The sequence below is a fragment of the Pipistrellus kuhlii genome, unplaced genomic scaffold, assembly GCF_014108245.1.
Source record: "Pipistrellus kuhlii isolate mPipKuh1 unplaced genomic scaffold, mPipKuh1.p scaffold_m20_p_3, whole genome shotgun sequence".
NCBI lineage: Eukaryota > Metazoa > Chordata > Mammalia > Chiroptera > Vespertilionidae > Pipistrellus > Pipistrellus kuhlii.
In genome coordinates, this window is record NW_023425529.1 from 63,087,828 (window position 1) to 63,115,572 (window position 27,745).

A 27,745-nucleotide genomic window follows, 5' to 3' on the forward strand; every position below is an offset into this window, starting at 1 on the left:
ATTCTGGCCCTGCCCTTGGGGCCCAGCTTGCTGTGCAACCTCCTATGAGCTCAAACCAGCAGAGAACGTTGGGCCCAAGTGCAGAGCACTGGCTGGCCTAGCCGTTACCAGTCCACAAAGTCAGGGCATCCTCTGCATTTTGCCATGGTTTATGGGAATAAATTAAATTTCTTATGGACTTTAGGTTTCTATCTGATAGCCAGTCAATCGTCTCCCAGCGTACCTTCCATCGAAGACAAGAGTTTCATAAGGGACTGTGTCGAAGCTCACAATGAAATGCGTCGCACAGTCCATCCCTCCGCGGCCAACATGAAATACATGGTAAGAAAACAATGAGCTGAGATTATACTAAGGGATCTTGGCGATTCATTTTATGGACGCATTTGTACGAATTCAGTTTGTACTTTCAGCATGCAGTCAAAAATCAAACCTTGTCTGAGCTGTCTCCTGCAGGGTGGTTTGTGATTAGAAGGGAAAGAGCAAGGAAGTCTTGAAGTTGTTACTTGCTAGAGTTACATATGTTATTTATTCACATACAGCTTGTAGCTGTGAAGACATGAATCACTTTATTCTTGTATTTTATTTGTATTACAACTGTAAACCTCCTTTTGCTCACCCCTGTATATACACACATTCTAGTATATAAATGCATACTTATGCTATATTTTCCCCAAAAAATGAAAGGATAAATGTAAATTAATTAAAATTTTCATAGCTACCTGCAGAAGAGGAGGAAGAATGGAGTAAGGTAGAAGAAACATGAGCCTTTTTTTTGAATTTACTTTGTTTTATATATAGTTCAAGTTTGTAAACATGCAATCATTTTTGTTATTTTAATACTTTACATTAAAGATCTGGTGGAAATATTTGCAGATCAATATTTCCACCTTGTATCATTTTTCTTTCTGCCTAAAGGACACTAATATTTCTCATACTATGGGTCTGTTGGCAATTAATCTTATCAACTTTTTGTGTCTACAAGTTTATTTCTCCTTAAGTCATAACCCATATTATCATTAGACACAGAATTCTAGGTTGCCCTGCTACACTTTGTTTGTGATGAAAAGTCTACTGGATCATTTTCTTTGTTCCCATGTATATCAGGTGTATTTTTCCTCTGACCGCTTTAAAGAAATCGCCTTATCCATGGTTTTCAGCAATTTGATTATCATGTGCATTGTTATAGTTTTATTCATATTTCCTGGGACTCATTGGGTTTCTTGGATCTTCAGGTTTAAACAAATTCAGAGACCGGTTTGGTCAGTGGATAGAGCATCGGCTTGCGAACTGAAAGGTCCTGGGTTCGATTCCGGTCAAGGGCATGTACCTTGGTTGCGGGCACATCCCCAATAGGGGGTGTGCAAGAGGCAGCTGTTCGATGATTCTCTCTCATCGATGTTTCTAACTCTCTATCCCTCTCTCTTCCTCTCTGTAAAAAGTCAATAAAATAAAAAAATAAAATAAATTAAAAAAATAAAATAAAAAATAAATTTAAACAAATTTTTAAAAATTTAGTCATTGTATAGTCAAATATTAAAGACTCCACTTATAAACATATTAATTATACAATTTGAAGTTATCTCACAGCCCATTGATAACTATTCATATAAAATTTGTTCTCACTCTTTTTTTTTCTCTACTAATTTTAACATATGTGTTAATTCTGGTTCAATTTTCACACATTGATTTTTCTCCCCATTAATATTTTTTAACTTAATGATTTTACAGTGTGTGTGTGTGTGTGTGTGTGTGTGAGAGAGAGAGAGAGAGAGAGAGAGAGAGAGAGAGAGAAAGAGAGAGATTTGTTGTTCCACTTATCCATGCATTCATTGGCTGCTTCCCATATGTGCCCTGACCAAAGAGCCTTCATCCTTGGTGCACCTTGATGATACTCTAACCAACAGAGCTACCCAGCCAGGGTCTTTCTCCTCATTTTTTTATTGTATTATCATGAGTCCTTGCATTCAGATAAGTTTGTATCAGATATCTGAATTTGTCCATTTTAGTTTGTTGGGTCATGGTAACTTTTGTATTTATGTAAATATTCTTGACAGTTTTTTTTCTGGCATGGACTTAGGTTATTTGGCATTTTGATCCTTTTGAGCCTGGTGTTTAAAATCTGTAAGGCAGAACAAAAGAAGTGACTGAAGCTAGGGATAATTATCTCCCTCTATAAGGAGAGATCCTCCTGAGTACTCTACACAATTCCCAAGGTTATGAGGTTTTCCAATCTCGCTAGCAGGAAGAAGCAATATTCCCAGTGCTGTGTAAGCATTAGGTATCGAATAATGGGCTCTCCTGTCATTTTGAGTGATTCATTCCCTGGCGGTGCATATGTTCTTCATATGTGTGTGTTAATCAAGCCTCCTTGGATCTCTGCCTCTGTGCACGCCTGTGCTTTCTAGTATTCATTCATGGCCTGAACATTCTCCCAAGGCAGTAGGTAAGGACTCGCCTTACTGGGTTCCTCCTTTCAGGGATCATGGTCCTTGTTGCCTGGTTTTAGGTGTCTTGCTTTTGCACACACGTATATTGTTTTTCTTGTTTCATGTCAGAAAGTTACTCCTTCTTGGCCAAAAATAGAAGTGACAACTGTTGGCTAAGACTTCCACAGGAGTTTCTCCTGTCATCCACTACTGCCTCATCCTGAAAAACCAGGCATCCCTTTTCTCATGTCAATTTCTATAAATGTCAAAAAAGATAGAGCATGATGTGTTAACAGGTCAGCCCTGAAATCATGCAAACTTTTTAGAAGTTTTTATTGATATATAACATTGTATTAGTTTAAATTATAAAATATAATTATTTGATATATGTATATATCACAAAATATAAAATAATATATTCTTGTGCTGGCATTGAAAATTGTTTATGTGGAGGACACAGATAATCACATGGCCAAGGGTATCCACACCTTACCTTGTTGTTGAGATTATTGCATGCATACCACTCAGTGATATTAGACTCTGATTCAGAAACTGGACAGGATATTGTTGGTTTTTTTTATTTCTTTGAGGGAGGTTAATAATTTGTTCTATGTATTAAGGAAAAGGAATGAAAAATATTCAATTACTACAAAAGGAATCAATGGTAGAGATATTTAAGGTAAGCATGCTAAGATAACTAGACTAATTCTGGCCAGAAGGATATGGGTGGAATTAGACTATATCACTTCTAGGTATGATCATAAAACTGAATAAGATTCATTAACTCATACTTACAATTTTTTTCTTTTTTTTTCTTTTTTAAATATATATTTTATTGATTTTGTACAGAGAGGAAGGGAGAGAGCTAGAAACATTGATGAGAGAGAATAATCGATCAGCTGCCTCTTGCACACCCCCTACTGGGGATATGCCCGAAACCAAGGTACATGCCCTTGACATGAATCGAACCCGGGACCCTTCCGTCCCCAAGCTGACGCTCTATTCATTGAACCAAACTGGTTTCGGCCATTTTTTTTTCCTTATAATGAGAATTTTTAAAGTCTGAGCATCTTTCAAATACACAATACAGAATGGTTAACTATACTCACAATGCTGTACTCTTACAGCCCAAAACTTGTTTATCTTGTAACTGGAAGTTTATACATTTTAATCACCTTCAACCTTTCACCTACCCCCCAACCTGGTATTCTGACAAAGACTAATCTGTTCTCTGTAACATGAGTTGGGTTTCTTAATATCCCACATGTAAGTGAGATTATTCAGAGTTTGTCTTTCACTGTCTGACTTATTTTAAATAACATAGGTTTAGCTTCTCAGTGACGCCACTCTCCATACCACCTGTTCTCTTTGCAGTGCCTTTGGGCTGTTTACATCACGGTTTATGTCAACACATGTTCCTCAGAGTCACCATTGAGAAAGCTGAAGGGCTGCACAGAAGTTTTATGATCAGACTTAGAGGTGATGTATTCTATTCCCACCCACATCCTTCTGGCCAGAATTAGTCTGGTTAACCTAGCATGCTTCCCTTAAATATCTCTACCATTGATTCCTTTTGTGGTAATTGAATATTTTTCATTCCTTTTCTTTAATACATAGAACAAATTATTAACCTTCCTCAAAAAAAAAAAAAAAAAAAAACCCACACCAATATCCTGTCCAGTTTCTGAATCAGAGTCTAATATCACTGAGTGGTATGCAATAATCTTACCAACAAGGTGTGAATACCCTTGGCCATGTGATTATCTGTGTCCTCCACATAAACAATTTTCAATGCCAGCACAAGGATAACACAACCACAACAAAGATCTCTATGGAGAAAGTAGAAGAATGCGAGCCACATGGCAATCATTGGTTCAGAGCAATTTTGAATTTTGGGGGAAATGGTTATACCGTCAACCTGTTCCATTTGCTGAGGCACTTTTTAATCAGTCAAAAGGAATGTGTACTTTTTATATAGATACATTTGATCAAGTTAAGGAAAGTCTATTTCTAGCTTGCTAGGAAGTTCTTAATTATAAATGGGTCCTCATTCTTTACTTGTGATATGCTTGCATGATTTTCTAAATTACTGGACTGTGAACTCTGACTTATTTAAATCACATTCAAATATTTTTGACTGCCTGTACTGTACCGGGCCAACAAATACAAAAACAAACAGCCACAGAATGGATCATAGAGTGTTTCTGAAGCACAAATTAAATATGGTGAACATAATAAATGCCAAAGAAGAACTACACTTTATTAAAATTAAAAATTAAACAAAATTTCATCTATTTTCATCAGAATAACATCAATGCAAATGAATATGCAAAATTCAATTTTAACTATTTTTGTCTTTCAGTCTTGGGACAAAGGTTTAGCGATGACTGCAAAAGCATGGGCAAACAAGTGCCAAAAACAACCTAACACCTGCACAGAAAAACCATATCTGTGTCATCCAACTTTTAAATATGTGGGAGAAAATATTTGGTTAGATGGGTCATACCAATTTAAACCAGAATCTGCTATTGGTCTTTGGAATAATGAAAAGATGAATTATAATTATAGTATTTTTTATTGTTCCGAAGTTTGTGACCATTATACACAGGTAAATATTTGACATTTGATTGATTAATTCTTATTTATGCACATTTTAATCACAGGCATTTTTTTTAGAATTTGCTTTTTAAAAATATTTTATATTGCTTTTTAGAGAGGGAGGGAAAGGGGGAGGGGGAGGGGGAGGGGAGAGGAGGGGGGAGGAAGAGTGAGGAGAGGGGGAAGAGGGCAGAAGAGAGGAGGGAGAGGGGAGGGAGGAGAAGGGAGAGGGAGGGAGCAGAGGGGAGAGAGAGGGAAAGAGAGGAGAGGGGAGAGAGAGGGGGAGAAAGAGGGGGTAAGGGAGGACAAGGGGGGAGAGAGGGGGAAAGAGAGGGGAGAAGGGAGGGGAAAGGGAGAGAGAGAGGGGAAAGAGAGGGGAGGGGGAAAGGGGAGGGGGAGGGGAGAGGGGGACATCGATGTGAAAGTGGAACATCAGTTGGCTGTCTCCTGCATGGCCCCTACTGAGTATAGAAGCCACAAACAGGGCAGGTGCCCCAACTGGAACCCAACCAGCAAATGGTTGGTGACATTGAAGGACAATCAACTGAGCCACACTAACCAGGGCTAGCATTTTCTTTCAAGTTACATTTGGGTGTTCTGAAAACTCACCTTCATTTGGAAGATAATATTACTGTATACAGAATTCTCTGGAGCTTTTGTTTTCTAAACTTTAAAGATTACTCCACTGTCATCTCAGTGCATTAATTCCAATAAGAAATCTGTCAGTCTTATTTATTCCAGTGTTATGTAATGTGCCTTTTTTTCCTGTTTCATTTAAAAATGTTTTCTTTACAACAAATCTTTAGCCATAATTTACTAAAATTTGCTTCACCTTTCTGTGCTGTGGTTTATTGAGTTTCTTAGAACTATTGGTCTATAATTTAAATCAAAATTTGATAAATGCTGGATATTGCTTCTTGAAATATTTCTGTTACTGACTTTTGTTTGCCCTGGTTCTAGTCACCTATGTTGACAACCACTTAAATTTCCCCATGATTATTGTTCTTCTCTTTCCTTTCTTAAGATTTTTCTGCTCTGTGATTAATTTCAAATAGTCTTATTGCTTTATCTTGAAGTTCACTAATCTTTTCTAATATTTAATCTATTAATAACATTTAGTTTATTTTTCATCTTAGACATTAAAGTTTATATCTCTAAAAGCTTGATTTTTGTCTTTTTTACATAATCAGTAACTATATCAAGAATATTCAGCCCTAGCCAGTTTGGCTCAATGGATAGAGCATCAGCCTGCTGATTGAAGGGTCATGGGTTTGATTCTGACCAAGAGGACATGCCTAGGTTGCAGGCTTGATCTCTACTAGGGGGCGTGCAAGAGGCAGCTGATCAATGATTCACATCTTTGATGTTTCTCTCTCTCTCTCTCACTCTTTTTCTCTCCCTCCCTTTCTGAAATCAATAAAGAATTATATATTTTTAAAAAAAAATATTTGGAGGAGAAAATAGATCAACCAAAGGACTTGTATACATGCATATAAGTACAATCAATGGACACAAAACTCTGGGGAGGGAGGGTATGTATGAGAGGGGGGAAAGGCAATGTTAAAATGTGTACACAGATAATAATTTAATTTTAAAAATGTAAAAAAAAAGTAAAAAAAAAAGAATATTTGACATTTCATCCACCTTTTCAAACATATGAGATAGTTACAATAATTATTCTAATGTTTTCTCTATGTTAGTTCTGGGGTAGTTTCAATAGATTGATTATCCCTCTTTCTTATGGTAAATTTTTTCTGCTTCTTATCACATTAGGTATGTTTCATTATATCTTCAATGTTATAAATCTTGCCTTCTTGGATGTTTGATTTATTTATATGCCTGTAATATTCTTGAATTCCCAGTTAAGTTACTGGAATTAGTTTGATCCTTTTGGCTCCTGCTTTTAAAAGATATTAGATGGAGGCAAAATTCTTCTGCATATTCTACCCACTGCCCCAGAAATTATGAAAGTTGCCAGGAGAGCTATTGGAAAAGGCCCTACACCTGGCCCAATGTATGTTCCTGTATTCTTTCATTTAGTTTTTATAGATGGTTCATTTCGAGGTCTAGGGTAGTTCTTCAAATGCATGCTCTGATTAGTGCTCTGCTGAATTGATGATGCAGACCCCTTAGAGGTATCCATAGTAGTGTTAGAGGTATCCATAGTAGTGTTAGAGGTATCCATAGTAGTGTTAGAGGTATCCATAGTAGTGTTAGAGGTATCAGAATAGTGTTAGAGGTATCCATAGTAGTGTTAGAGGTATCCAGAGTAGTGTTAGAGGTATCAGAATAGTGTTAGAGGTATCCATAGTAGTGTTAGAGGTATCCAGAGTAGTGTTAGAGGTATCCAGAGTAGTGTTAGAGGTATCCATAGTAGTGTTAGAGGTATCCATAGTAGTGTTAGAGGTATCCATAGTAGTGTTAGAGGTATCCATAGTAGTGTCACTGATGATCTTCACCTACTAAACTACCCAAACTCCTGCCTCCTTATTCTCCACAGACTCTCAGCTTTCACTCAACTATGTGGATCCATTAGGCTCCTCCTGGTTTCTTCAACGCCCCTACCCCAACAGTCATGGCCTGGAAACTCTCTCAAGGCAACAAGCTGAGACAATTGTATAATTCAAGCTTCCCCCAACCTGAACTCTCAGGGGGCATTATCCTTCAGGGGGCATTATTGTTTCCTATTATTTTTCTAATTCTTTTGGTTGGTTGTCATGAGAATGTTGGGTGAGAAATGGAAATCACATTTTAGGCATGACACAGAGCCCATCCATTTAAGCAAGAGCTCTCTTCTGTAAACCTATCTGTCTAAGTGCAATTAACATACAGTGTCTGAAAGCATGCCATTCTTATCAGTGGTTCACTGAACACAGAAATTAGCAGCTTTCTGCTCCTATTCCATTTAAATTTCATCTGACCACAGGATGCTATAAATTTAGAAGTCCTTCTCAGAATAGCTGTTGTATACAATGACTTTGGTTTGGCTAATGCTAGGAAAATTGAGGCAAGGGATCAATTGCCAGGTGTCCTGGTAACAAGAAGAATGCAATATTCCTAATATGGCATCAAGGCTGAGTCACAGCCTTTACACAATCCTTTGTCTCCTCTTTTACTGTCAGGAAAGGAATCTGTTTGCAAATACCTATTGTCTCTTAGCATTTCACGGCAGGACCACAAGCTCACTTCACATTGGATGATGTACACAGCTGTGTAGAAAGCTAGGAATAGGTGCATTCCTCATATTGGATCAACAACTGTATCTTGCTTAGTGTTCTAAAGAAAATAAGGTAAAATGTTCTTACTACTACCATCTGGAGATATGTGTACTGAAGTTACAACTAATGTTCATATTAATGTTACATTTAGTTCCTTTAAGAAAGCAAACATTTTAAAACTATACATGTTCAATATTTATCTTTACCATTCCAAAAATTTTTAAAAAGGTCACAGTTCATATAAAGAAAATGAAATTTCATGGTGTAGTGTTACTCATTAACTGGATTTTTATTTTTATTTTTTAAATAAGTTTTTATTGTTCATATTATTACAAATGTTCCTCCCCCCCCCCCCCACCATTGCTCTCCTCCACCAGGTTCCCATCCCACCCTCTGCCCTTTCCCCAGCCCCCATTGTCCTGATCCATAGGTGCCCAGTTTATGTTCAGTCTCTTCCCACATCCCCCTCTCCCCTTTCCCCAAGAATCGTCAGTTCACTCCCCTTCCATACCTCTGATTCTATTATATTCAACAGTTAATATTGTTCATCAGATTTTTTTAATTTCCTTGGTTTTTAGATTCACTTGTTGATAGTTACGTATTTGTTGTTCATAATTTTTATCTTTATTTCCTTTCTCTTCTGAAAGAACCCCCTTCAGCAATTCATATAATTCTGGTTTGGTGTTGATGAACTCCTTTAGCTTTTTTTTATTAGTGAAACTCTTTATCTGACCTTCGATTCTGAGTGATAGCTTTGCTGGGTAGATTATTTTTGGCTGTAGGTTCTTACTATTCATCACCTTGAATATTTCTTGCCATTCCCGTCTGGCCTACATGGTTTCTGTTGAGAAGTCAGCTGACAATCGTATAGGTGCTCCTTTATAGGTAACTACCTTCTTTGCTCTTGCTGCTTTTAATATTCTCTCTTTGTATTTTGCTCTAGGAATTTTAATTATGATGTGTCTTGGTGTGGTCCTCTTTGGATTCCTTTTGTTTGGAGTTCTGTGCACTTCCTGGACTTGTAAGTCTAATTCTTTCACCAGGTGGGGAAAGTTTTGTGTCACTATTTCTTTCAGTATGTTTTCGATATCCTGCTCTCTCTCGTCTTCTGGGACCCCCATAATTCTGATGTTGGTTCGCTTGAAGTTGTCCCAGAGGTTTCTTACATTATCTTCAATTTTCTGGATTCTCTTGCCTTCTAGCTTCTGTGGAGGAGTGTCTTCTGGCTCGTTATGTTCCAAATCTTTGACTTGATTCTTGTGATCTTCCATTCTGTTTTTAGGACTCTGTATTATATTTTTTATTTCAGACAATGTATTCTTTATTTCTTCTTGATCCCTTATCATTTCTTGTTGGTCCCTTATCATTTCTTGATGACTCCTTATTAATTCTAGTTGATCTCTTTTCATATCCTCATAGGTCTTATCCATCTTTTCTAGGAAATCCTTGAAAAACCTTATAAGCGTAGATTTGAACTCTATATCCAGTCGCTTTTTGTCCTCCATTTCTTTCGTTTGTGATCTATTTCGTTGTCGCATTTCGCAGCTACAGATTGGGGGGGTGGGGGGGTTGTTTCAGGATGGAGCCTACAGCCTTGGCTTCCGTCAGCCCCGCCCTATGCGGTCTCAGTAATCCCCAGGGTCCTTCAGTCCTCTCGGCAAGCGCCTCTGAGAGAAAGGTGCCCTCGATTTTCACCAGCTACCACACAGTCTATGCTCTCCTCCAAGGAGCCCGGTATTGGGGTTCAGTTCAGTTGGAAGTGGAGTTGGAGGTGGTGTTCAGAGCAGTCTGGAGCCCCTGTTTCCTTCCCCCCAGGGCAATCCCGCGGCACAGCCAACCGTCCCTTCTCTGCGCACAATGTGCGCTTCGCCGGGACCTCCTTTCGCCGCTCCCCCGGGGTTCCGCCTTACAGCCCAGCTCCTGCTGTGTGAGCCTGGGTCCCCGGGGTCTGGCCTAGAACTGGGGTTTAGAGAAGTCACAACTGGGGCCCAACTCAGTCAGAGCGTTTATCTCCTTCCGGCTAGGGAATGCCCTCCAGGCACTCAGCCTTCCTCCTCTCGGGCTCCGTCCTCTCCACTCGTGACGCATGTCTCCATACCTTAGGCTTTTACAGCTCCTCAGCACTTCCTTCTGGTTTTCTCCTTGCTTCTTGTTGTAGAATTTCCAGTCAGTCGACTTTCCTGTAGTTCTGGGTAATGTCCATTTTATATTTTAGTTGTATTTTATTGAAATTGTTGTGTGTGCTGCGGCGAGGTGTTTACCTGGGCCCAGCCATCTTGGATTCTCTCTCATTAACTGAATTTTTAAACATGAATTCTTTAAAAATATATATGTGTGTACTCATATAGTTTATTGATTAACTTTCTAAAACATTCCAAAGAAATGGGTATTTTAAAGAATTAGCTTAATCTCATTTGTTTAAGTGGTAAACTAGGTCAGAATTGATCTGTCACTCTCCAAAGACCCAAACATGGTTAGAACCAAAAGTCAAATCTTTTCTGTTCACTGTGCTTTCATTGCACTTTGCTGCCTCTCAGGCAAACAGCCATTAAAACATATTTTGCGCCGAAACCAGTTTGGTTCAGTCGATAGAGTGTTGGCCTGCGGACTGAACGGTACCAGGTTAGATTCCAGTCAAGGGCATGTACCTTGGTTGAGGGCACATCCCCAACAGGAGGTGTGCAGGAGGCAACTGATTGATGCTTCTCTCTCATCCATGTTTCTAACTCTCTATCCCTCTCTCTTCCTCTCTATAAAAAATCAATAAAATATATTTAAAACACACACACACACACACACACACACAAACACACACAAAAAAACATATTTTGCAAAACTGTTGATTATAGCTATAATACTATACCCAGGTCATGGAAAATAGTGATTAATACACCAGTTTATAAAATGTATCAACACATTGTGTTAATTGAATTGTAAAATAAATGAGTTCAGAAAATTTATTAGTGTTGTCAAAAATCTATATCAATTTTCCTTTGTAATTTTGTTTTCCAAATGGAGTATTGTATTTTCCTTTTTTGTTTATTTAGGAAATGGAAGAAAATTCGACTCTATCACTGTCATAAAAGAATACTAATTTTTCACATCTTTATCTCCCCCTGCCTCACCCTCTGGTGAGTTTTTCATAGGGATCTTCTTCTGAATAACAGCTATTCTTTACAATGAAACAAAAATATCCACCATCCTTATGGCAAGCATGTTTTTTGTTTGTTTTTGCAATAAACACAATACATTCTTAGTATCTATCTCTATCTGTCTGTAATTTGACAGAAGTAGAATATGGTTAGGACACAAAATTTAAAATATTGTCATAAACTAAGTAGAAGTTTTTAGAGAAAAAGAAATAAAAGTTTATCATTGTTTTCACTTATAGTGTAATTTTAATATTGTTTATATTTATACCTATAAAGAAAATAATTTTTTTCCATAAACCATCTAGGAATATATATTATTTTGGATATATATTATATATTTTTGACTTATGAGAATTATCAGTGAGGAAAAACTAGTTAGGTAGCTGTCTTGAAAGCAGCCTTTCAAAATTGTTTTAAACTAAATGTTAGAAATTAAGAAAAATGGTCAATAAAAATTTATGCATGTTCACTTTTAAAGCATGACTAAGATTATAGTTATTCTCATAGTGCATTGTTTCATACCGATGTTTTGTATATTTTATTTCAAAATACCTTTATTTATAGGTAGTTTGGGCTGATTCATATAAAGTTGGTTGTGCAATGAGAACTTGTCCTCTACCTGAGGGAGCTTCAACTGCAATATTTGTATGTGATTATGGACCTCTGTAAGTCATTTTGCTTTTAAAAATATTTTACATTGACATAAATGTTAAAAAGTATTTCCAAAAATAAGAAGTTAGACTAAAAAAGGCAGATATATGTAGTAAATGAAGCCTCCGACTATAATGATAATCAAAGAAACAGATGAAAATAGAAAGTGGCGAGAGGATATTACCTTGTGTAAAGAATTATACCTACCATGAGATATTTAAAGTTCAGGGTAAAAATGATGGACATTCTTTATTAAATAGAACAACAGGTAATATAAAATGCATTGCCATATTAAAAACTGAAACACAAAATGTGCTTGCATATATTTTCCTAATATACTATAACTGAAATGAGCAAGTAATTTTGAATAATAGTGAAAAGCACATTCTTCTAAGAAAAAAATACCATAAGTTTTATTGCCTTTTTTATTATTGTGCATCTAAGTGGAAATATAATATAAGTTTAAAGGGAGGCTACAAAAATAAAGTTCTGGAACTCTAATCCCATTGATCTATACAAAAAAGAAGATATTCTATCTCTCTCTCTTCCCAAAAATTTTTATACAAAAAAGAAGATAAAATCCATCCACAATGTAACCATTTAACAAACAAAAATATTAAAATAAAATACACAAAAGGTGAAAATCCAAGCATAGAATAAATATATAGGGCTGGTAAAAAGAAGCAGAAATATGTCAAAATTGCTAAGGAGAGACCAAATGAGTATATCTCCTCCTGTATTTATTCTACTCCTTCTCAGCAACAGAAATGAGTATGACACATGAATTACTTAAAGAAAAGAAAAACAAAGGACGGATGCAACAGAAAATAAACAAGAGGAGGATAGCCTCAATCTTAACTATGTTAATAATCACATCAAATATAAATGCTATCACATCACATAAATTCAAATGAAAAGGAAGAGATTGTGAGATTAGATAAAATATCAAGAACCAATTATATGCTGCCAACAAAAAGCATACTTTATAAAAACACAAACACATTAAAAGTAAAAGGATGGAAAAGCTTTACTATACTGATATTGGGCAAAATGAATCTGCAGTGACTATATTAATATCAGATAATGTGGATTTCAGAGCAAAAAACGTAGCCAGGGATAAAGAAAGACACTAAAAATAATAATGGGGTTAAATAATCAAGAGGCAACTTAAATAAAGGGAACAAATTCCTCAAAAGACACAAATTGCCCAGGAGAAATAAAATGAAAAGATAACTATAGAGCAGTATCTCTTAAGAACATAAGTAGAAAATTTTGAAATAAAAATTTAGCCATTGAATCCAATAATATGATAAAGCATAATATATCTTGTCCAAATGGATTTTAGTCAAGGAATATAGGCCTGGTTTAACACTATATAATCAATTCATATAATTAGCCATATCAATTAACCTAAAAATAAAGATCATCTGATCATCTCACTGGATGGAATAAAAGACAAAACATTCATTCATAGTGAAAGTTCTCTGCCTGCTAGAAACAGAATGAAACATGTTAAAACTAATGAAGGGCATCTATGAAAAACCTGCATGTAATATTGAACCTAATAGCAAAATATTTTTCTGTAAAGTACAGGTAGCAAAAATGTTAAGCTTTGCAGAACAAATGCATTCTGTTACATATTTTCCATCTTTGTGTTTTGTATTTTAAATAACCCCTTAAAATATATATATTTTTTAAATCAATTCTTAGCTATGGGCCATACTTTGCTAAGTACCGGTCTTTGGATCTAAATAGAAAATCTAAAGGAGTCTATAAAACTCTTCTAGAACTAATAAGCAAGTTTAGACCTTTTTAAATTAAAAGATCAAGATGTGAAACTCAGTTACATGCCCATGTACTAACAATGAACAATTAGAAGCTAAAAGAAAATGACATTATCATTTATAATAGCTTAAAATATATACATTATCTAGGAATAAATCTGACAGGAGATATGAAGAAACTGTACATTGAAAATTATATAATCTTTATGAGCTAAATTAACATACACAAATAAATAAAGAGATATACCTTATTAATAAGATAAAAGACTAAATATTGTTAAAATGTAATTTTTCAATAAATTGACATATAAATTCAACACAATTTCAATAAATATCCCAGCAGGCCTTTATTTTAAAAAATTGATAGACCTTGGATATGCAAAGGACTTAAACTAGCCAAAAAAAAAAAAAAAAAAAGAACAAATCTGGAGGACTGACACTATTGTGTTCAAGGATTATTACAGCTAGAATAATCACAATATTGTGATATTGACATAAAGTTAGACAAAAATAAAACAGAATAAGAAGTCTAAAAATAAATCTACACATGATTGACCACGTGTGTTCAACTGACTCTTTATAGATATACATAGGCAATGCAGAGGAAAAGGAATTTTTCAACAAATGCTGCTGAAATATTATGTAATCTACATATACAAAAGCAAACTTGAATCTACACAAAATAAAACCTACAAAAATAACTCAAAATAAAACCTACAAAATTAATCTTAGACCTAAATGTAAAACTTAAACTATAAAACTTATAGAAAAAACATGGATGAAAATTTGTGCCCTTAACATAGCCAAAAACTTTTAGCTACCAAACTAAAAGTCTGATGCATAAAAGAACAAATTGGCCCTAACCAGTTTGGCTCAGTAGATAGACTGTCAGCCTATGGACTGAAAGGTCTCAGGTTTAATTCTGGTCAAGGACATGTATCTTGGTTGTGGGCACATCCCTAGTAGGAGGTGTGTAGGAGAGAGCTGATTGATGTTTCTCTCTCATTGATATTTCTAACTCTCTATCCTTCTCTCTTCCTCTCTGCAAAAAATCAATAAAATACATTTAAAAAACAACAAATTGACATGTTGGATTGTATTAAAATTATAATTATAGACATTCAAAGACATTAGTAAGAGAATAAAAAGATACTCTACAGAGTAAAAAAAAAGTTTTTGCAAAACATATCAGATAAGAGATTTGTAGCAAGAATATAGGGAGAAGTGTCACGATTCAATATCAGGAAGAGTTAGAACAATAAAAATGAATAAAAATTTAATAAAGAAAATTTAAAGATGGCAAAAAAGCAATGATAAAAACCTAAATATCAATCATTAGGGAAATATAAATTAAAACCACAATGAATACTGCTATAGAACAATTTGGCTAAAGATGGGTCATTTCAGACCTGCCCCAGCTCAGGCTTTAGACTTTTATAGAATCTCTCAGATAAGCAGCATCTGGTGTGAGCATGCCCCAAATCTATCAATAAGAAGCCCAAGACCCAGCACTAGCATCATTCTGACCTGAATCAGAGCTGGGCCTCACCTGGGGCACTTCCAAGACCAACACAAATAGTAGCCATCTGCAGCTCTCTCTGTAGCTCCTGTCAGTGGCTGACTTTGCACCTCCTGGGAGTCCCCAGAGCCAGTGAACCCGGGGGACAGCTTCAGATCATACCAAATTACAACTCTATCCATCCACAAGGCAGACTCTGAGAGCACCAAAATCCCACTGACACAAGTTCTACTCCATAGAAGTGTCTCCTGCACAGAAGTTCTTCCACTATAGTCACAGCTGGTCCTCACAGTCAATTGGCCTGAAGGTCAATTCCTCCTATTGATGCCAACAGCAATCAAGGCTCAACTACAACAAGACTGCACACAGCCCACATAGAGGTGCACCTAAAGGTCCCAGTTCTGGTGACTGGGGAGGCTGAGCCACTGGATCTTACAGGACACCTACTATACAAGACCACTCTGCCAAGTCCAGGAGATATAACAGATTTATCCAATAGATAGAAACAAATACAGAGAAGCAGACAAAATATGAAGACAAAGAAATATGTCACAAATGAAAGAAATGGGAGCAAGCACTACTGGATACAGAGTTCAAAATAATGATTATAAGGTTACTCAAGGATCTTAATGAGAGCTTCAAAGGACTTAGTGAGAGATTCAAGGGACTTAATGAGACAAGAATCTTTGAATAACTCACTGACCTGTGGTGGCTGCACCCTGCACCCATGACTCTGATTCTTGGAGTGTGCAAAATAATGAAACTATACCACCAACTTTCACCATACACAAAAATAAACTCAAAATGGATAAAATACTTAAACGTTAGATGGAAAACCAAAAAAATCTTAGAAGAAATCATAGACAACAAAATGGCAGACATTTATCATAGCAACATCTTTACTGATACAGCTCCTTGGGCAATGGAAACTAAGGAGAAAATAAACAAATGGGACTACATCAAAATAAAAAGCTTCTGCACAGCAAAAGAAACCATCAACAAAATAACAAGAAATCCCACTGCATGGAAGAACATATTTGACAATGTTATTACCAATAAGAGTTTAATCTCCAACGTTTACAGGGAACTCATACAACTTAATAAAAGGGAGATAAACATCCCAATAAAAAAATGGGCAACAGATTTAAATAGATAATTTTCAAAAGAAGGCATAAGGAAGGCCAAGAGACATGCAAACATGCTCAAAATCACTAATTATCTGAGAAATGCAAATCAAAACAACAATGCTGTACCATCTCACACCTGTCAGATGGCTATCACTAATAAATCAACAAATGACAAGTGCTGGAGAGGATGCAGAGAAAAAGAAACACTTGTGCACTGCTGGTGGGAATTTGGATTGGTGCACCACTGTGGAAAACAGTATGGAGTTTCCTCAGAAAGTTAAAAATGGAACTCCTATTTAACCCAGTAATCCCACTCCTAAGAATATTTCCCAAGAAAACAGAAACACCAATCAGAAAGGATATACGTATCCATCCCTATGTTCATAGCAGCACAATTTACAATAGCTAAGATTTGGAAACAACCTAAGTGCCCATCAGCAGATGAGGGGATTAGAAAACTACAACTACACAATGGAATATGACGCTGCTGTAAAAATGAAGAAATTGGCAACAGTATGGATGGAACTGGAAAGCATTATGCTAAGTGAAATAAGCCTGTCAGAGAAACATAAATATCACATGAACTCACTCATTTGTGGAAAATAATGAACATCAACAAAAAACAGATACAAAGTCAAAGAAGCATAGAACAAACTGTCAAACTTCAGTGGGAAGGCAGGGGAGGGTTGGGAGGTGGGGGTAAGTGATCAATCAAAGGGCTTGTATGCATGCATATAAGCATAACCAATGGACACAGACACTAGGAGGGGTGAGGGCATGTGCTGGGGGTGGGGGAAGCCAGGGGGAGGTCAATGGGGTGTGGGGGAGGAGACATGTGTACTACTATTTGTAGTACTTTAAACAATTATAAAAAATTAAAAAGCAAAAAAATTTATCTAAAAATCAAAATAAATAAATAAACACTAACGAACAAAATAAACTAATGAATAAAATAGAGTCAGAGGTGTGGAGACATGGAACAGACTGACAAATCTTGGAGGGAAGTAAGGAGAGGGGATGGGGACATGGGAAGAGAATAACCAAAGATTTTTAGGGCATATATGCATTACCTCTGAACATAGACAAAAGGGTTGTGAAGGCTTGGGGTGGGGCAGGAACTGAGTGAAGGGGAGCAATGGAAGGGGAGGTTGGTGTGGAATGAGGAACATCTGTAATACTATCTACAATAAAGGTTAAAAAAAAAATACTGGCCATTCCAAATCCAGAGGAAGATGTGAAGGGACTACAATTCTCCACCAGGTAGTCCAAATATAAAGTGTCACAAATATTTTGTAAAATCAGCATGGCAGTTTCATAAAAAGTTAAATATGCCTTGACCATATGATCTATTTATTTCACTCCTGAAAATGTATGCCCATAAAAAGTCATATATGAATGTTTAAAATGTGCATACTAACTTAATATGTAATATTCTAAAACCAGAACAACACAAATGTCCATAAACTATGAATGGATAGATAAATTGTGGCTTATTCTGGTAATATTTTCTTTGGGTACTCTAAGTAATATCTTTAAAGTCTACCACAAACACTGAGATGGAAAAAACAAACAAACACAGGTTTGTTAGAATGTATTAGCTTATATTATTGAAAAGCACTCATAATAAAAGTAATATCTGTCAAATGGTTGTCCAAAATGTACCATTGTTTAGGTACATAATCAAATAGGACTAGATAAGGATTATGATATTATACTTTTAAAGTAAGCCATAAAGCATATGTTTACATTTGCAATTTAAATGTTCCTTATTCTGCCCATCTGGCATGGCTTAGTGTTTGAGTGTAGACCTATGAACCAGCAGGTCATGGTTTGATTCCCAGTCAGGGCACATGCCTGGGTTGTGGGCTCAGTCTCCAGTAGGGGTGTGCAGGAGGCAGTCAATCCATGATTCTCTTTCATCATTGATGTTGCCATCACTCTCATTCTCTCTTTCTCTGAGATCAATAAAAATGTATTTAAAAAAATAAATTTTTCTTTGTCCATTTACAAAATGAAGAGATAATCGTAGTGTTCTACAACCAACAAAAAATAACTGGCTGTCACATACATAATTACACTGGGTTCATATCAAATTTATGTTTTATAGAATATTAAAAGATATAATGCCCTGGCTGGGTAGCTAAGTTGGTTATAGTGTCGTCCTGACCTGCCAAGGTTGTGGGTTTGACACCTGATCAGGGCACATACAGGAATCAACCAACCAATGAATGAATATATAAGTGGAGCAACAAATGAATCTATCAATCTATCTTCCCCACACACACATCTTTTCTCTCTCTCTAAAAACATCAATAAAAAATTTTTTTATAGAATATAACTTTTACATATTGAGAACACTCTGTAAAGAACAGTTTTATTAGAGTATCTTTTTATAAAAGAAACTAAAGGCCCAATGCACAAAACTTGTGCATGGCAGGGGGGTGTTCCCTTAGCCTGGCCTGCACCCTCTCACAATCTGGGACTGCTGGCTCCTAACTGCTGGCCTGCCTACCTGCCTGATCTCCCCTAGCCACTTGCCTGCTTGCCTGACCATCCCTAATCACTCTTCCTGCCTGCCTGATTGCCCCTAACCACTCTGCATGCCTGCCTAATCACCCTAATCACCTCTGCCTGCCTGCCTGATTTCCCCTAACCACTCTGCCTGCCTGATTCATCATCCCTAACTACTTGCTTGCCTGCCTGACCACACCTAACCCCTTCTGCCTGCCTGCCTGATCATCCCTAACCACCTCTGCCTCTGCCCCTGCTGCTGTGGCTTTGTCCGGAAGGATGTCCGGAATGACGTTGAGAAGGTTGTTGACTGTCCAATCTATTTAGCATAGTATGCTTTTATTATTATAGATTAACATAAAATTGGGACCACAACCATTTTCCTTTCAATATTCATGAATTAATGAGCAACCAAAAAATAAATAAATAAATTAGAGGAGTAAATAGCCATTTGGCTACTCAATGTTTCTTTTTTTTACAGAGGAAATAATGTAGGGGAACGACCTTACAAAGAAGGATATCCCTGCTCTTCTTGTGGAAAAAAAGACACTTGTGAAAAAAGCCTGTGCAGTAAGCAAAAAGGGAAAAGTAAATTGTAACTTCCTATTTGGAGAGCAAAGTTTCCATAAATTCATTAATTTTCAAATTTAGCTCCCCTGAAGTTTATAGAGAATTTATGAAGAAGATTCCACTGCTGCTATATGATGATATTACTCATTTGTCATAAATCATAAACTCAGATAATCCCTCTCTTCTTCATTGATTATTTTCCCTCTGAGGTTAAATGACAAGTATAACTGTGATTCAGTGTGCTGCTATACAGTATATATTTGCTGCTATACAAAGAACCATTAGTTGAAATGTTTATTGGCATTTGCTTCCATTCTCCTTTTATTAGTTATTATTAAAATAGTGACTCACTCAGGAGTAACACATTAATGTACAAAACTAATTGTAATTTAAAACTAGTGTTTCACTTCCATCAGTCCATAGGTCCTCAAAACAAAGATTTGTTTGGTTTTTTTTTGTTTTTTTTTTGTTTGTTTTTTTTTTTTTTAGGGTAAGTGTATAAGTTATTTGAGTGAAAATAGAGTGAAATAGGTGAAGGGAGTAGATAACTTGGAAATGGTAAAAAAGAAAGAAATAAAAAGAAAAAGTTACCCGGCCAGCATGGCTCAGTGGTAGAGCGTCAATTTATGAACCAATATGTCATGGTTCAATTCCCTGTTAGAGCACATACACAGCTTGCATGCTACATCTCCATTGGGGGGCAAGCAGGAGACAGCCGATATATGATTCTCTCATCATTGATGTTTCTATCTCTCTCTTCCTCTCCTTTACACTCTGAAATCAATATTTTTTTAAATTTTAAGAGAAAAAGAAAAAGTTGTGTCCTAGCTGGTTTGGCTCAGTGGATAGAGTGTCAGCCTGTGGACTGAAGGATCCCAGGTTAGATTCCTTTCAAGGACACATGCTGGGGTTGCTGGCTCAATCCCCAATTGGGAGCATGCAAAAAGTAGCCACTCAATGATTCTCTCTAATCATTGATGTTTCTATCTCTTTCTCCCTCTCCTTTTCTCTCTGAAATCAATAAAGATATATTTTTAAGTTGTAATGAGACAAAATAAGAAACACACAAAAAAGAAAACATATTAAATGATTTCATTTACATTAAGTTTAAAATCAGGCAAAACTAATCCACACTTGGAGTCTGGAATACGTTATCTTTGGGAAGGAAAGAGGTCTTAGTAATTCCACCAATATTCCTAAAGGTTATCTAGGTATGTTCACTTTGTGATAAATACATCAAACTTTCCATGAAATATGTATGTTTAGGTATCCATGCTATACTTTAATTAAATAATGAATTAAAGTATTGTCCTTCTAATTTCAGATTTCATTCAAAGCAATTTTAAAAATAAACTTACTGCATTATGTCCCACTTGGAAATTAATGTTTTCTCCTTGAAAAAATAAAAAGATAACAATGAAACACTCTTTTTTTTCAAATCTGCTTCCTGCCCAGTATCTAAGCCACTGTCATTTCTCTCCTGAACTACTTCAGTCTACCGATGTTCTTTCTTTTCTACTCCAAACTGTTTTACACAAAGAAAATCAGGTCAAACACCGTATTTTCTTAAAATTCCTCAAATGCTTCTTACTACAATTGAAGAAAAATCTGACTTTACACCATGTAGCTGCCAAGCCGGTGTTTCTATTAACCCCCCTGACCCAAGCTCCATTATCAACACCTTCAAATATTCTAACCCCCTTTAAAAACTCAGCATCCAAATCACTTCTGGATCTGTTTCTACTTTCAAGATTGTTTTATTTTCCCTTAGTTTTGGTGATAAGCTGTTTCTTGGTGTGGTACATTGACTCTAAAGATGGCCTCCAACTCTGGAGCCCCCCTTTTACATGCATGCCTCCACTCCCAATGAGGAATGGAGCATATTTCTCCTCGCTTTACATAGAGGACTTGATATTGTGCCAGTTCTGAAACTGGTCTTGAAGAGACCTGGAAGCTTTGGCTTTTGCTATCTTGGAAGCTCCCAGGGTAGAGAAATCCATGCTCTCCTGCTCAAGAAGACACATGAAGAAAGGCCCTAGAAGAGGAGGGGTCATCTTTCTGTTGCAACCCCTCCTGAACTGCAGTGAAATGCAGCCATGCCATTGACCCCTGATGTCACTATGTGTAATAGCAATTGCCTAATAGAGCCAGCCAACCCAGATAACAGGGAGAAATGATAATAAATTGCTACCACTACATTTGGATATCTATTACACAACAGTACATTGCAGAGTTACGTGGTGTGACTAAAAAGTTTTTACTAAACTGTAGAAAGTTCTACCTTTGCCTCTGCTGATCAGGTGGACATGAGGATGTTTCACTGAATCCAAACACAATTTAGTGAAAGCTGGGCTAGAATATAGGTAAAGTTTGGTCAATTTCTTTTGAACCCTGTTCTGAGGCTATAGGTTTTCAGGGCTTTTCCCTGAGAGATTGGGGTGTTCACTGTTGCCTCTCCCCAGTGGTCATTAAACTCCAATATCTTATTGCTGTAGCACACTGCAATCACTAAAATATCTGCTTTTATTTCCAGGGCTTTCAGCCTAAAGACTTAGCCTCCTACCCACACAGCTTCAAAATTAAAGTAGCTTGAGTACAACATGGATATCCATTGGGCTAATTTCATCAACCTCTACCATTCACCTGAACCCTGACCTACTCAATGTTCCATTTTTCTCTCTCTAGCCTCACAAGACCCACAAAAGCTCAGCCGGTTTCTCCTTTTCCTATATGTCAGCCTCTGCCAGAGTAAAGCCCATATATTTAGCCCTTCAACTGGATCAATCAAAAAATGGCCCCAGAGATAAAGCAACATTCACAACATCAGCCCACCTCTCTATGGATCTCCTGCTCTGAAATCTTCACCTTCTAGTTTTTGTTGCTTTGGATCTCTGATGACTTAAACACTATTTCATTGAATTTTATTTGGATTTTCTAGCTGTGATTAATGACCACTCTTGTCTGTCCCCAATGACTACATTGCTGAGACTTAAGCAGGTATTGACAATGTCTCCAGTACAGCGCTGCACAAACTGTGAAGGCTGCAATAAACTTTGAGACATGGTAGGAGGTGTTCTCCAACTTGTTCCTTTTCCAAATATTTGGAAATTACCTGGTTATTTCTAGCTCTTTACTCTTGGAAATTAATGTTATGATAAGCTCATTGATTCCATAAAAGACCTGGAAATTGTGGTTGGCATTACATTGGGTTTATAGGTAAATTTAAGAAGGATTAACGTATTTATAACATTGACTATATTAATAAAGATTATTTATTTGAGTCTTTAAATACCTTTTAAGTCAAGTTTTAAACTTTTCCCAGTAAAGGCCTTGCTCATCAAATTAGATTCCTTAGTAACATGTATTTTTTTGTTTCTAAATGGCATATTAAAATTATATTTCCTAATTGATTTTTGCTAATTAATAGAAATATAAATTATTTTTATATTAATCTACTATCTACTAATTTTCTGTAAAACCATTTTGTTTTGGGCTATGTGTATTTGTACATTTCAAATAACTGTTTTAATTATGTAATTCTCTTATGTACATTTCAAATAACTGTTTTAATTATGTAATTCTCTTATGTAATTCTCTTACTAATAGTTTGTTAATGCTCTTGTATATTCTTAATGTTCTCTATAAAAAATACAAGTTTGGTCTGTCATCAGTTATTTATATTACTAATATTAATATTCAGTGAATCTTCCTGTGCAATGTTGGACATAAGTTATATTAATGGAGACTATTCTCTTGTTCAGGATGCTAGACAATGTTTCGACATTATGTATTTTTGCTTTAGATTGTTTTTAATTAGTCCTAATGTCCTGGTTATGATAATTTTCTCTTTCCTTATTTTGCCATGACCTTTTATCTTGAATGAATGTTTAATTTTACCAGATATTTTCTGCATCTCTTGAAATTATTCCCAATTTTTTTCTTTAACTTTGTAAGCTTCATGGAAGAATTTCTTTCTTTTTTCTTTTTGAAAACTGTTTTGAAAGTATTACTTTGTAAGTTTAATTTTTAAAAATTGACTTGTGCTCTAAACTTTTCTTTAAATAAATACATTTTTAAAAACTGGCCCATTTCACTAATTTTTTGAAGTTATTGCAAAGAGATAGATACAGGTGGTTTTTAATTTTTTAAATCTTTTATCACACTCTGTTTCCTCTTTCAATTTTGTTTATTCATTGTTTCCTTTGTTGTTATTTTTAAACCACTTTACTGAGATATGATTGACATTTTAAAAAGCTGTACATATATCTAATATATATATATAACTTAACCAGTGATATTTATACTTTCATGTAGGTTCTGCTAGTTAAGTTATGGCCTGAAAATCCAATTTTAAACTCTTCTTTGATTCTCATAATAAATCCAAATTGGTTATGAAGTTTTCTTTTAGAGATGGCCTGATTTCTTTATTTTCTTCAAAAAAAATTTTTTTTTACTTCAGAGAGAGGAAGGAAGAGGGAGAGATCAAAACATCAATGATGAGAGTGAATCATAGATCTGTGCTGTCTTTTGCACACCCCCTACTGGGGATTGAGCCCACAATGCCCATGATCTCCTGTTTCATGCTCAGCCACTAAGCAGCACTGACTAAGCAGTGGCTTGATTCTTGGTAACATTTTACTTACAGTTTTTCAATTTAATTTTAGAATTAACATTGGTCTGAAGTTTTCTTTCCTCATTTCTCATTTGCTTTCACCTTCAAGTTTGAAATATCCTCATAAAAGAAGTTGGAATTTGAGTGCTGGGATTCTTGTCACAGAATTAAGAAGGGTTCTGCAATCTGGAAAAGTATGAGTCCAAAGATGAAAGATAGTTTTGAAAGGTACTGGGGGTCAGAGGAGCTTCAGCTAAAGGAGCTAAAGATTTCTCCTTTTCTCAGGATCCCTTGATTTTTATTAACACAATTTATCCTAAGGCAAGGTGGAGATAATACACTTCAAAAGGTAGGGTACAGAAACATTGTCTGATTGGAGAAGCTGTTCAGATGTTTGGCCAACAGGAGTCAATAACATGTAGGTTAAGATGCCCTGAGCTGTCTGGCAGCAAACAATCATCCTATTCAGATTTGAGGAAAGTGCCTTTCCAGTAGTTCCAACAGGTAATTACATATTGGACTCAGCCCTTGTTGAGCCCCCAAGTTTCATCAACCTTTTGATAAAACTCTTGTAATAATGATATGCCTGAATTGGCTCCTGGCAGTTAGGAGTATTACTTCTTTTAATATTTTGGTTACAATTTGTATAAGATTCTGATGATCCCCCCCCCCTCATGTTTGGGAATTTTCTGTAAAACCATTTTGTTTTGGGCTATGTGTATTTGTACATTTCAAATAACTGTTTTAATTTCTTTTAATATTATATGCTATTAAGGTTTGAGAACAAAATTAGCAAATGTATGCTTTATAACAAGTTTTAATGAAATTCTCTTATATTTTTATCACTGCTCTGTTATGTTTCAAGTACATAAGCCCTATGAATTTTTATTTTTGTTTTTTATCTTTTCTTTGTTGATCAGTTTCTATGAAAGCCAAATTTTAGTTTTGTTGACTTCCTTTTTGAGAGACAGGACATATAGTTTAATGACTAATTGTATAGACCTTGCAATGAGGTAGCTTTATTGAGGTGATTAAAAGCATTTACTAGTAAGTGTCATACAAAGTGATTTGAGTGCAAAATAAAGTTCTCAATAAATTTTAGCTATTAGTTTAACTTTCTTGTTATTTTCTATCTTTTGAGTCAGTGTATTTTTTCATAATACCAATCACTGTCTGAAATGATCATTTTTACTCATTTTTATTTTACTTAGTTCATTTTTAAATTGATAACAGATTTTCTTTTCTTATTTTTCTGTAAGGAGAAGAACTTTACTTTTGTTCTGGTAACCATTATATTCAAAAACTGGAATCATGCTCAATACACAGCAGGCACTCTGGGGGGGAAAAAAATCAATGAATAAATAAATAAATAAATAAATAGCATGAATTCCTAACAAACTGCAGATTGCTGATAGAATGGTAAATAGAGGAGAATAATTTTTAGGGTGAGAGACATAGAGCAAAATTTGGGAAAAGGGCCAGTGCAGAAATGAGTCAAATATTTGCTAAAAGATTATGTGTAACCAAACACTACATAAAGGACTCCCTTTTTTGGAGATTTTTTTAAAATTTTATTTTCTTATTAAATCTTTATTATTGAAAGTATTATACAGGTCTCTCTATTTCCCTCATTGACCCCTTCAATTTTTATTCTTTTTTTAAAATAAATCTTTATTCATATTATTACAAATGTTCCGCATTTTTCCCCCTCCATTGCTCCCCTCCACCAGGTTCCCACCCCACCCTCTGCCCTTTCCCCACCCCCCATTATCCTCATCCATAGGTGCACAGTTTATGTTCAGTCTCTTCCTGCACCCCCCACTCCTCTTTTCCCCGAGAATCGTCAGTTCACTCCCCTTCCATACCTCTTTTTTCAGATTTTTAAATGGTCATGACAGAGTTTCAAAGATAAAGTGACATAGTTTTGTCTATGTTTGGCTTTTGTTCCTTCAATGCAAAAGGCATTCTAGCAATATTTCTGAAAATGACATTGCTGGCAAGGAACATTGTAGGGATTTTTAAATATAATGGGATTTGGGGATGAAGCTTTCATTTTTTTTCTTCAAATTTTGTTTCTTAAATTGATTAACTTATTCTAAAAACCAAAAAAAAAAAAAAAAAAAAAAAGCTAATGAATTCCTTCAAATTTTTTTCTATTTTAGAAAATGAAGAACGTGAAAAACTTATCGGTATGTAAAAACTGAGTATTAATTTAATTATTTTGGTCCCTTGAAATTAAATTGAGCTCTTAACTGTTGTGTTTTATTGGCAGAATATTCAAATTGGAATCCACAGGGAAAAGCATCACAGTGGACAGCATGTAATATATTGTACATAGTTTGTATTCTTCTTAGAATGTTTTAATTTTTATTTGTGTGTAAGAGAAATTCTCATGCATGACAATAAAAAAGTTTATCCTAAATGTAAGTCTTATCACTTTAATTATTAAAAAACATTCTACACTCGTCTGTTATCTAAATTTAATGTCCATTTTTAATTCAAGAGAGGTACAACATTTCAGTTTAAAAGAAGGGTAATAGTAAAAAAAAAAAAAAAAAAAAGTATGTCAGGTTGTATTTTTTTAAATCTTCACCCAAGGATATTTATTGATTTGAGAGAGAGAGAGAGAGAGAGAGAGAGAGAGAGAGAGAGAGAGAGAGAGGAATATCGATGGGAGAAACATTAGTTGCCTTCCATATGAGTCCCAACCAGGGATCAAACCCCCAAACTAGGTAACATGCCCCAACCTGGTGGTACCATTAACTGATGGTCTGGCTCAGTTGGTTGAGCATAGTCCCATGGACTGAGGTCACTTGTTTGAGTCACAATCAAGGCACATTTCCGGGCACTGGCTCAATCTATTGTAGGGATGTGCAGGAGGCAGCAAATCAATGTTTCTCTCTCACAATGATGTTTCTTTCTCTCTCCCTCTCCCTTCCTCCCTCTCTCAGAAATGAATAAAAAAAGTATATTTTTTAAGAAAGAAGATACAAAGGACACTAACAAACAGAAAGAATGTCAAACTGGTCCACACTGAAATTAAGAATACTGATTAAGAGAATGTAAAGCCAACCCCAGAGTAGGAAAATATTTTTTCAACAAATACATCTGAAAAGGAACTGTAACTAGAAATTTAAATAAGTTCTATAGCCAATATGAAAAAGCTAACCCAATAGATTTGAAGGGAAGTTTCATGTACAAATGTCTTTAGATGGAAAATATACTAGTACATATGCAAAAATGCTGCAGTTCATTATTCTCCAGTGAGATGTAAATTAAAAATACTATTATAATACATCCCCATAAAAACTAAAATAAAATATATAGACAAAACCAAGCAGGAGCAAATATATGGTGCAACTAGCACACTCTTACTGCTACTGGTGTAAGTGTTAATTGCATCCACTTGAGAATTCTATTTGGCAATATTTTCTTAAATATGTTCTTTTATTGATTTCAGAGGGAGAGAGAGCAACATCAATGTGAGAAACATGGACTGGTTGCAACCCATACGATCCCTGATCAGGGACCAACCCTGCAGCCTAGGCATGTACCCTGGCCTGGAGTTGATCCCACA

General features: G+C 35.7%; 1 protein-coding gene across 1 annotated transcript; it reads left to right on the plus strand.

The window, feature by feature from the left end:
* Positions 1-144: 144 nt before the first annotated feature.
* On the plus strand, positions 145-26,532 carry LOC118730631 (GLIPR1-like protein 1). Its single transcript, XM_036458679.1, has 6 exons — positions 145-321; positions 4,789-5,034; positions 11,959-12,059; positions 19,468-19,556; positions 26,331-26,357; positions 26,441-26,532. The coding sequence occupies exons 1-6, from the start codon at positions 145-147 to the stop codon at positions 26,530-26,532; spliced, it is 732 nt and encodes a 243-aa protein (XP_036314572.1).
* Positions 26,533-27,745: the final 1,213 nt, after the last annotated feature.

Bases quoted from the DNA above. Each gene is read 5' to 3' on its own strand.
- LOC118730631 (XM_036458679.1), top strand. From the start codon at position 145: ATGGTTTATGGGAATAAATTAAATTTCTTATGGACTTTAGGTTTCTAT. The intron at 12,060-19,467 runs GTAAGTCATTTT...TTTTTTTTACAG, and splicing joins GTATGTGATTATGGACCTCT to AGGAAATAATGTAGGGGAAC. The intron at 26,358-26,440 runs GTATGTAAAAAC...TTTTATTGGCAG, and splicing joins AGAACGTGAAAAACTTATCG to AATATTCAAATTGGAATCCA.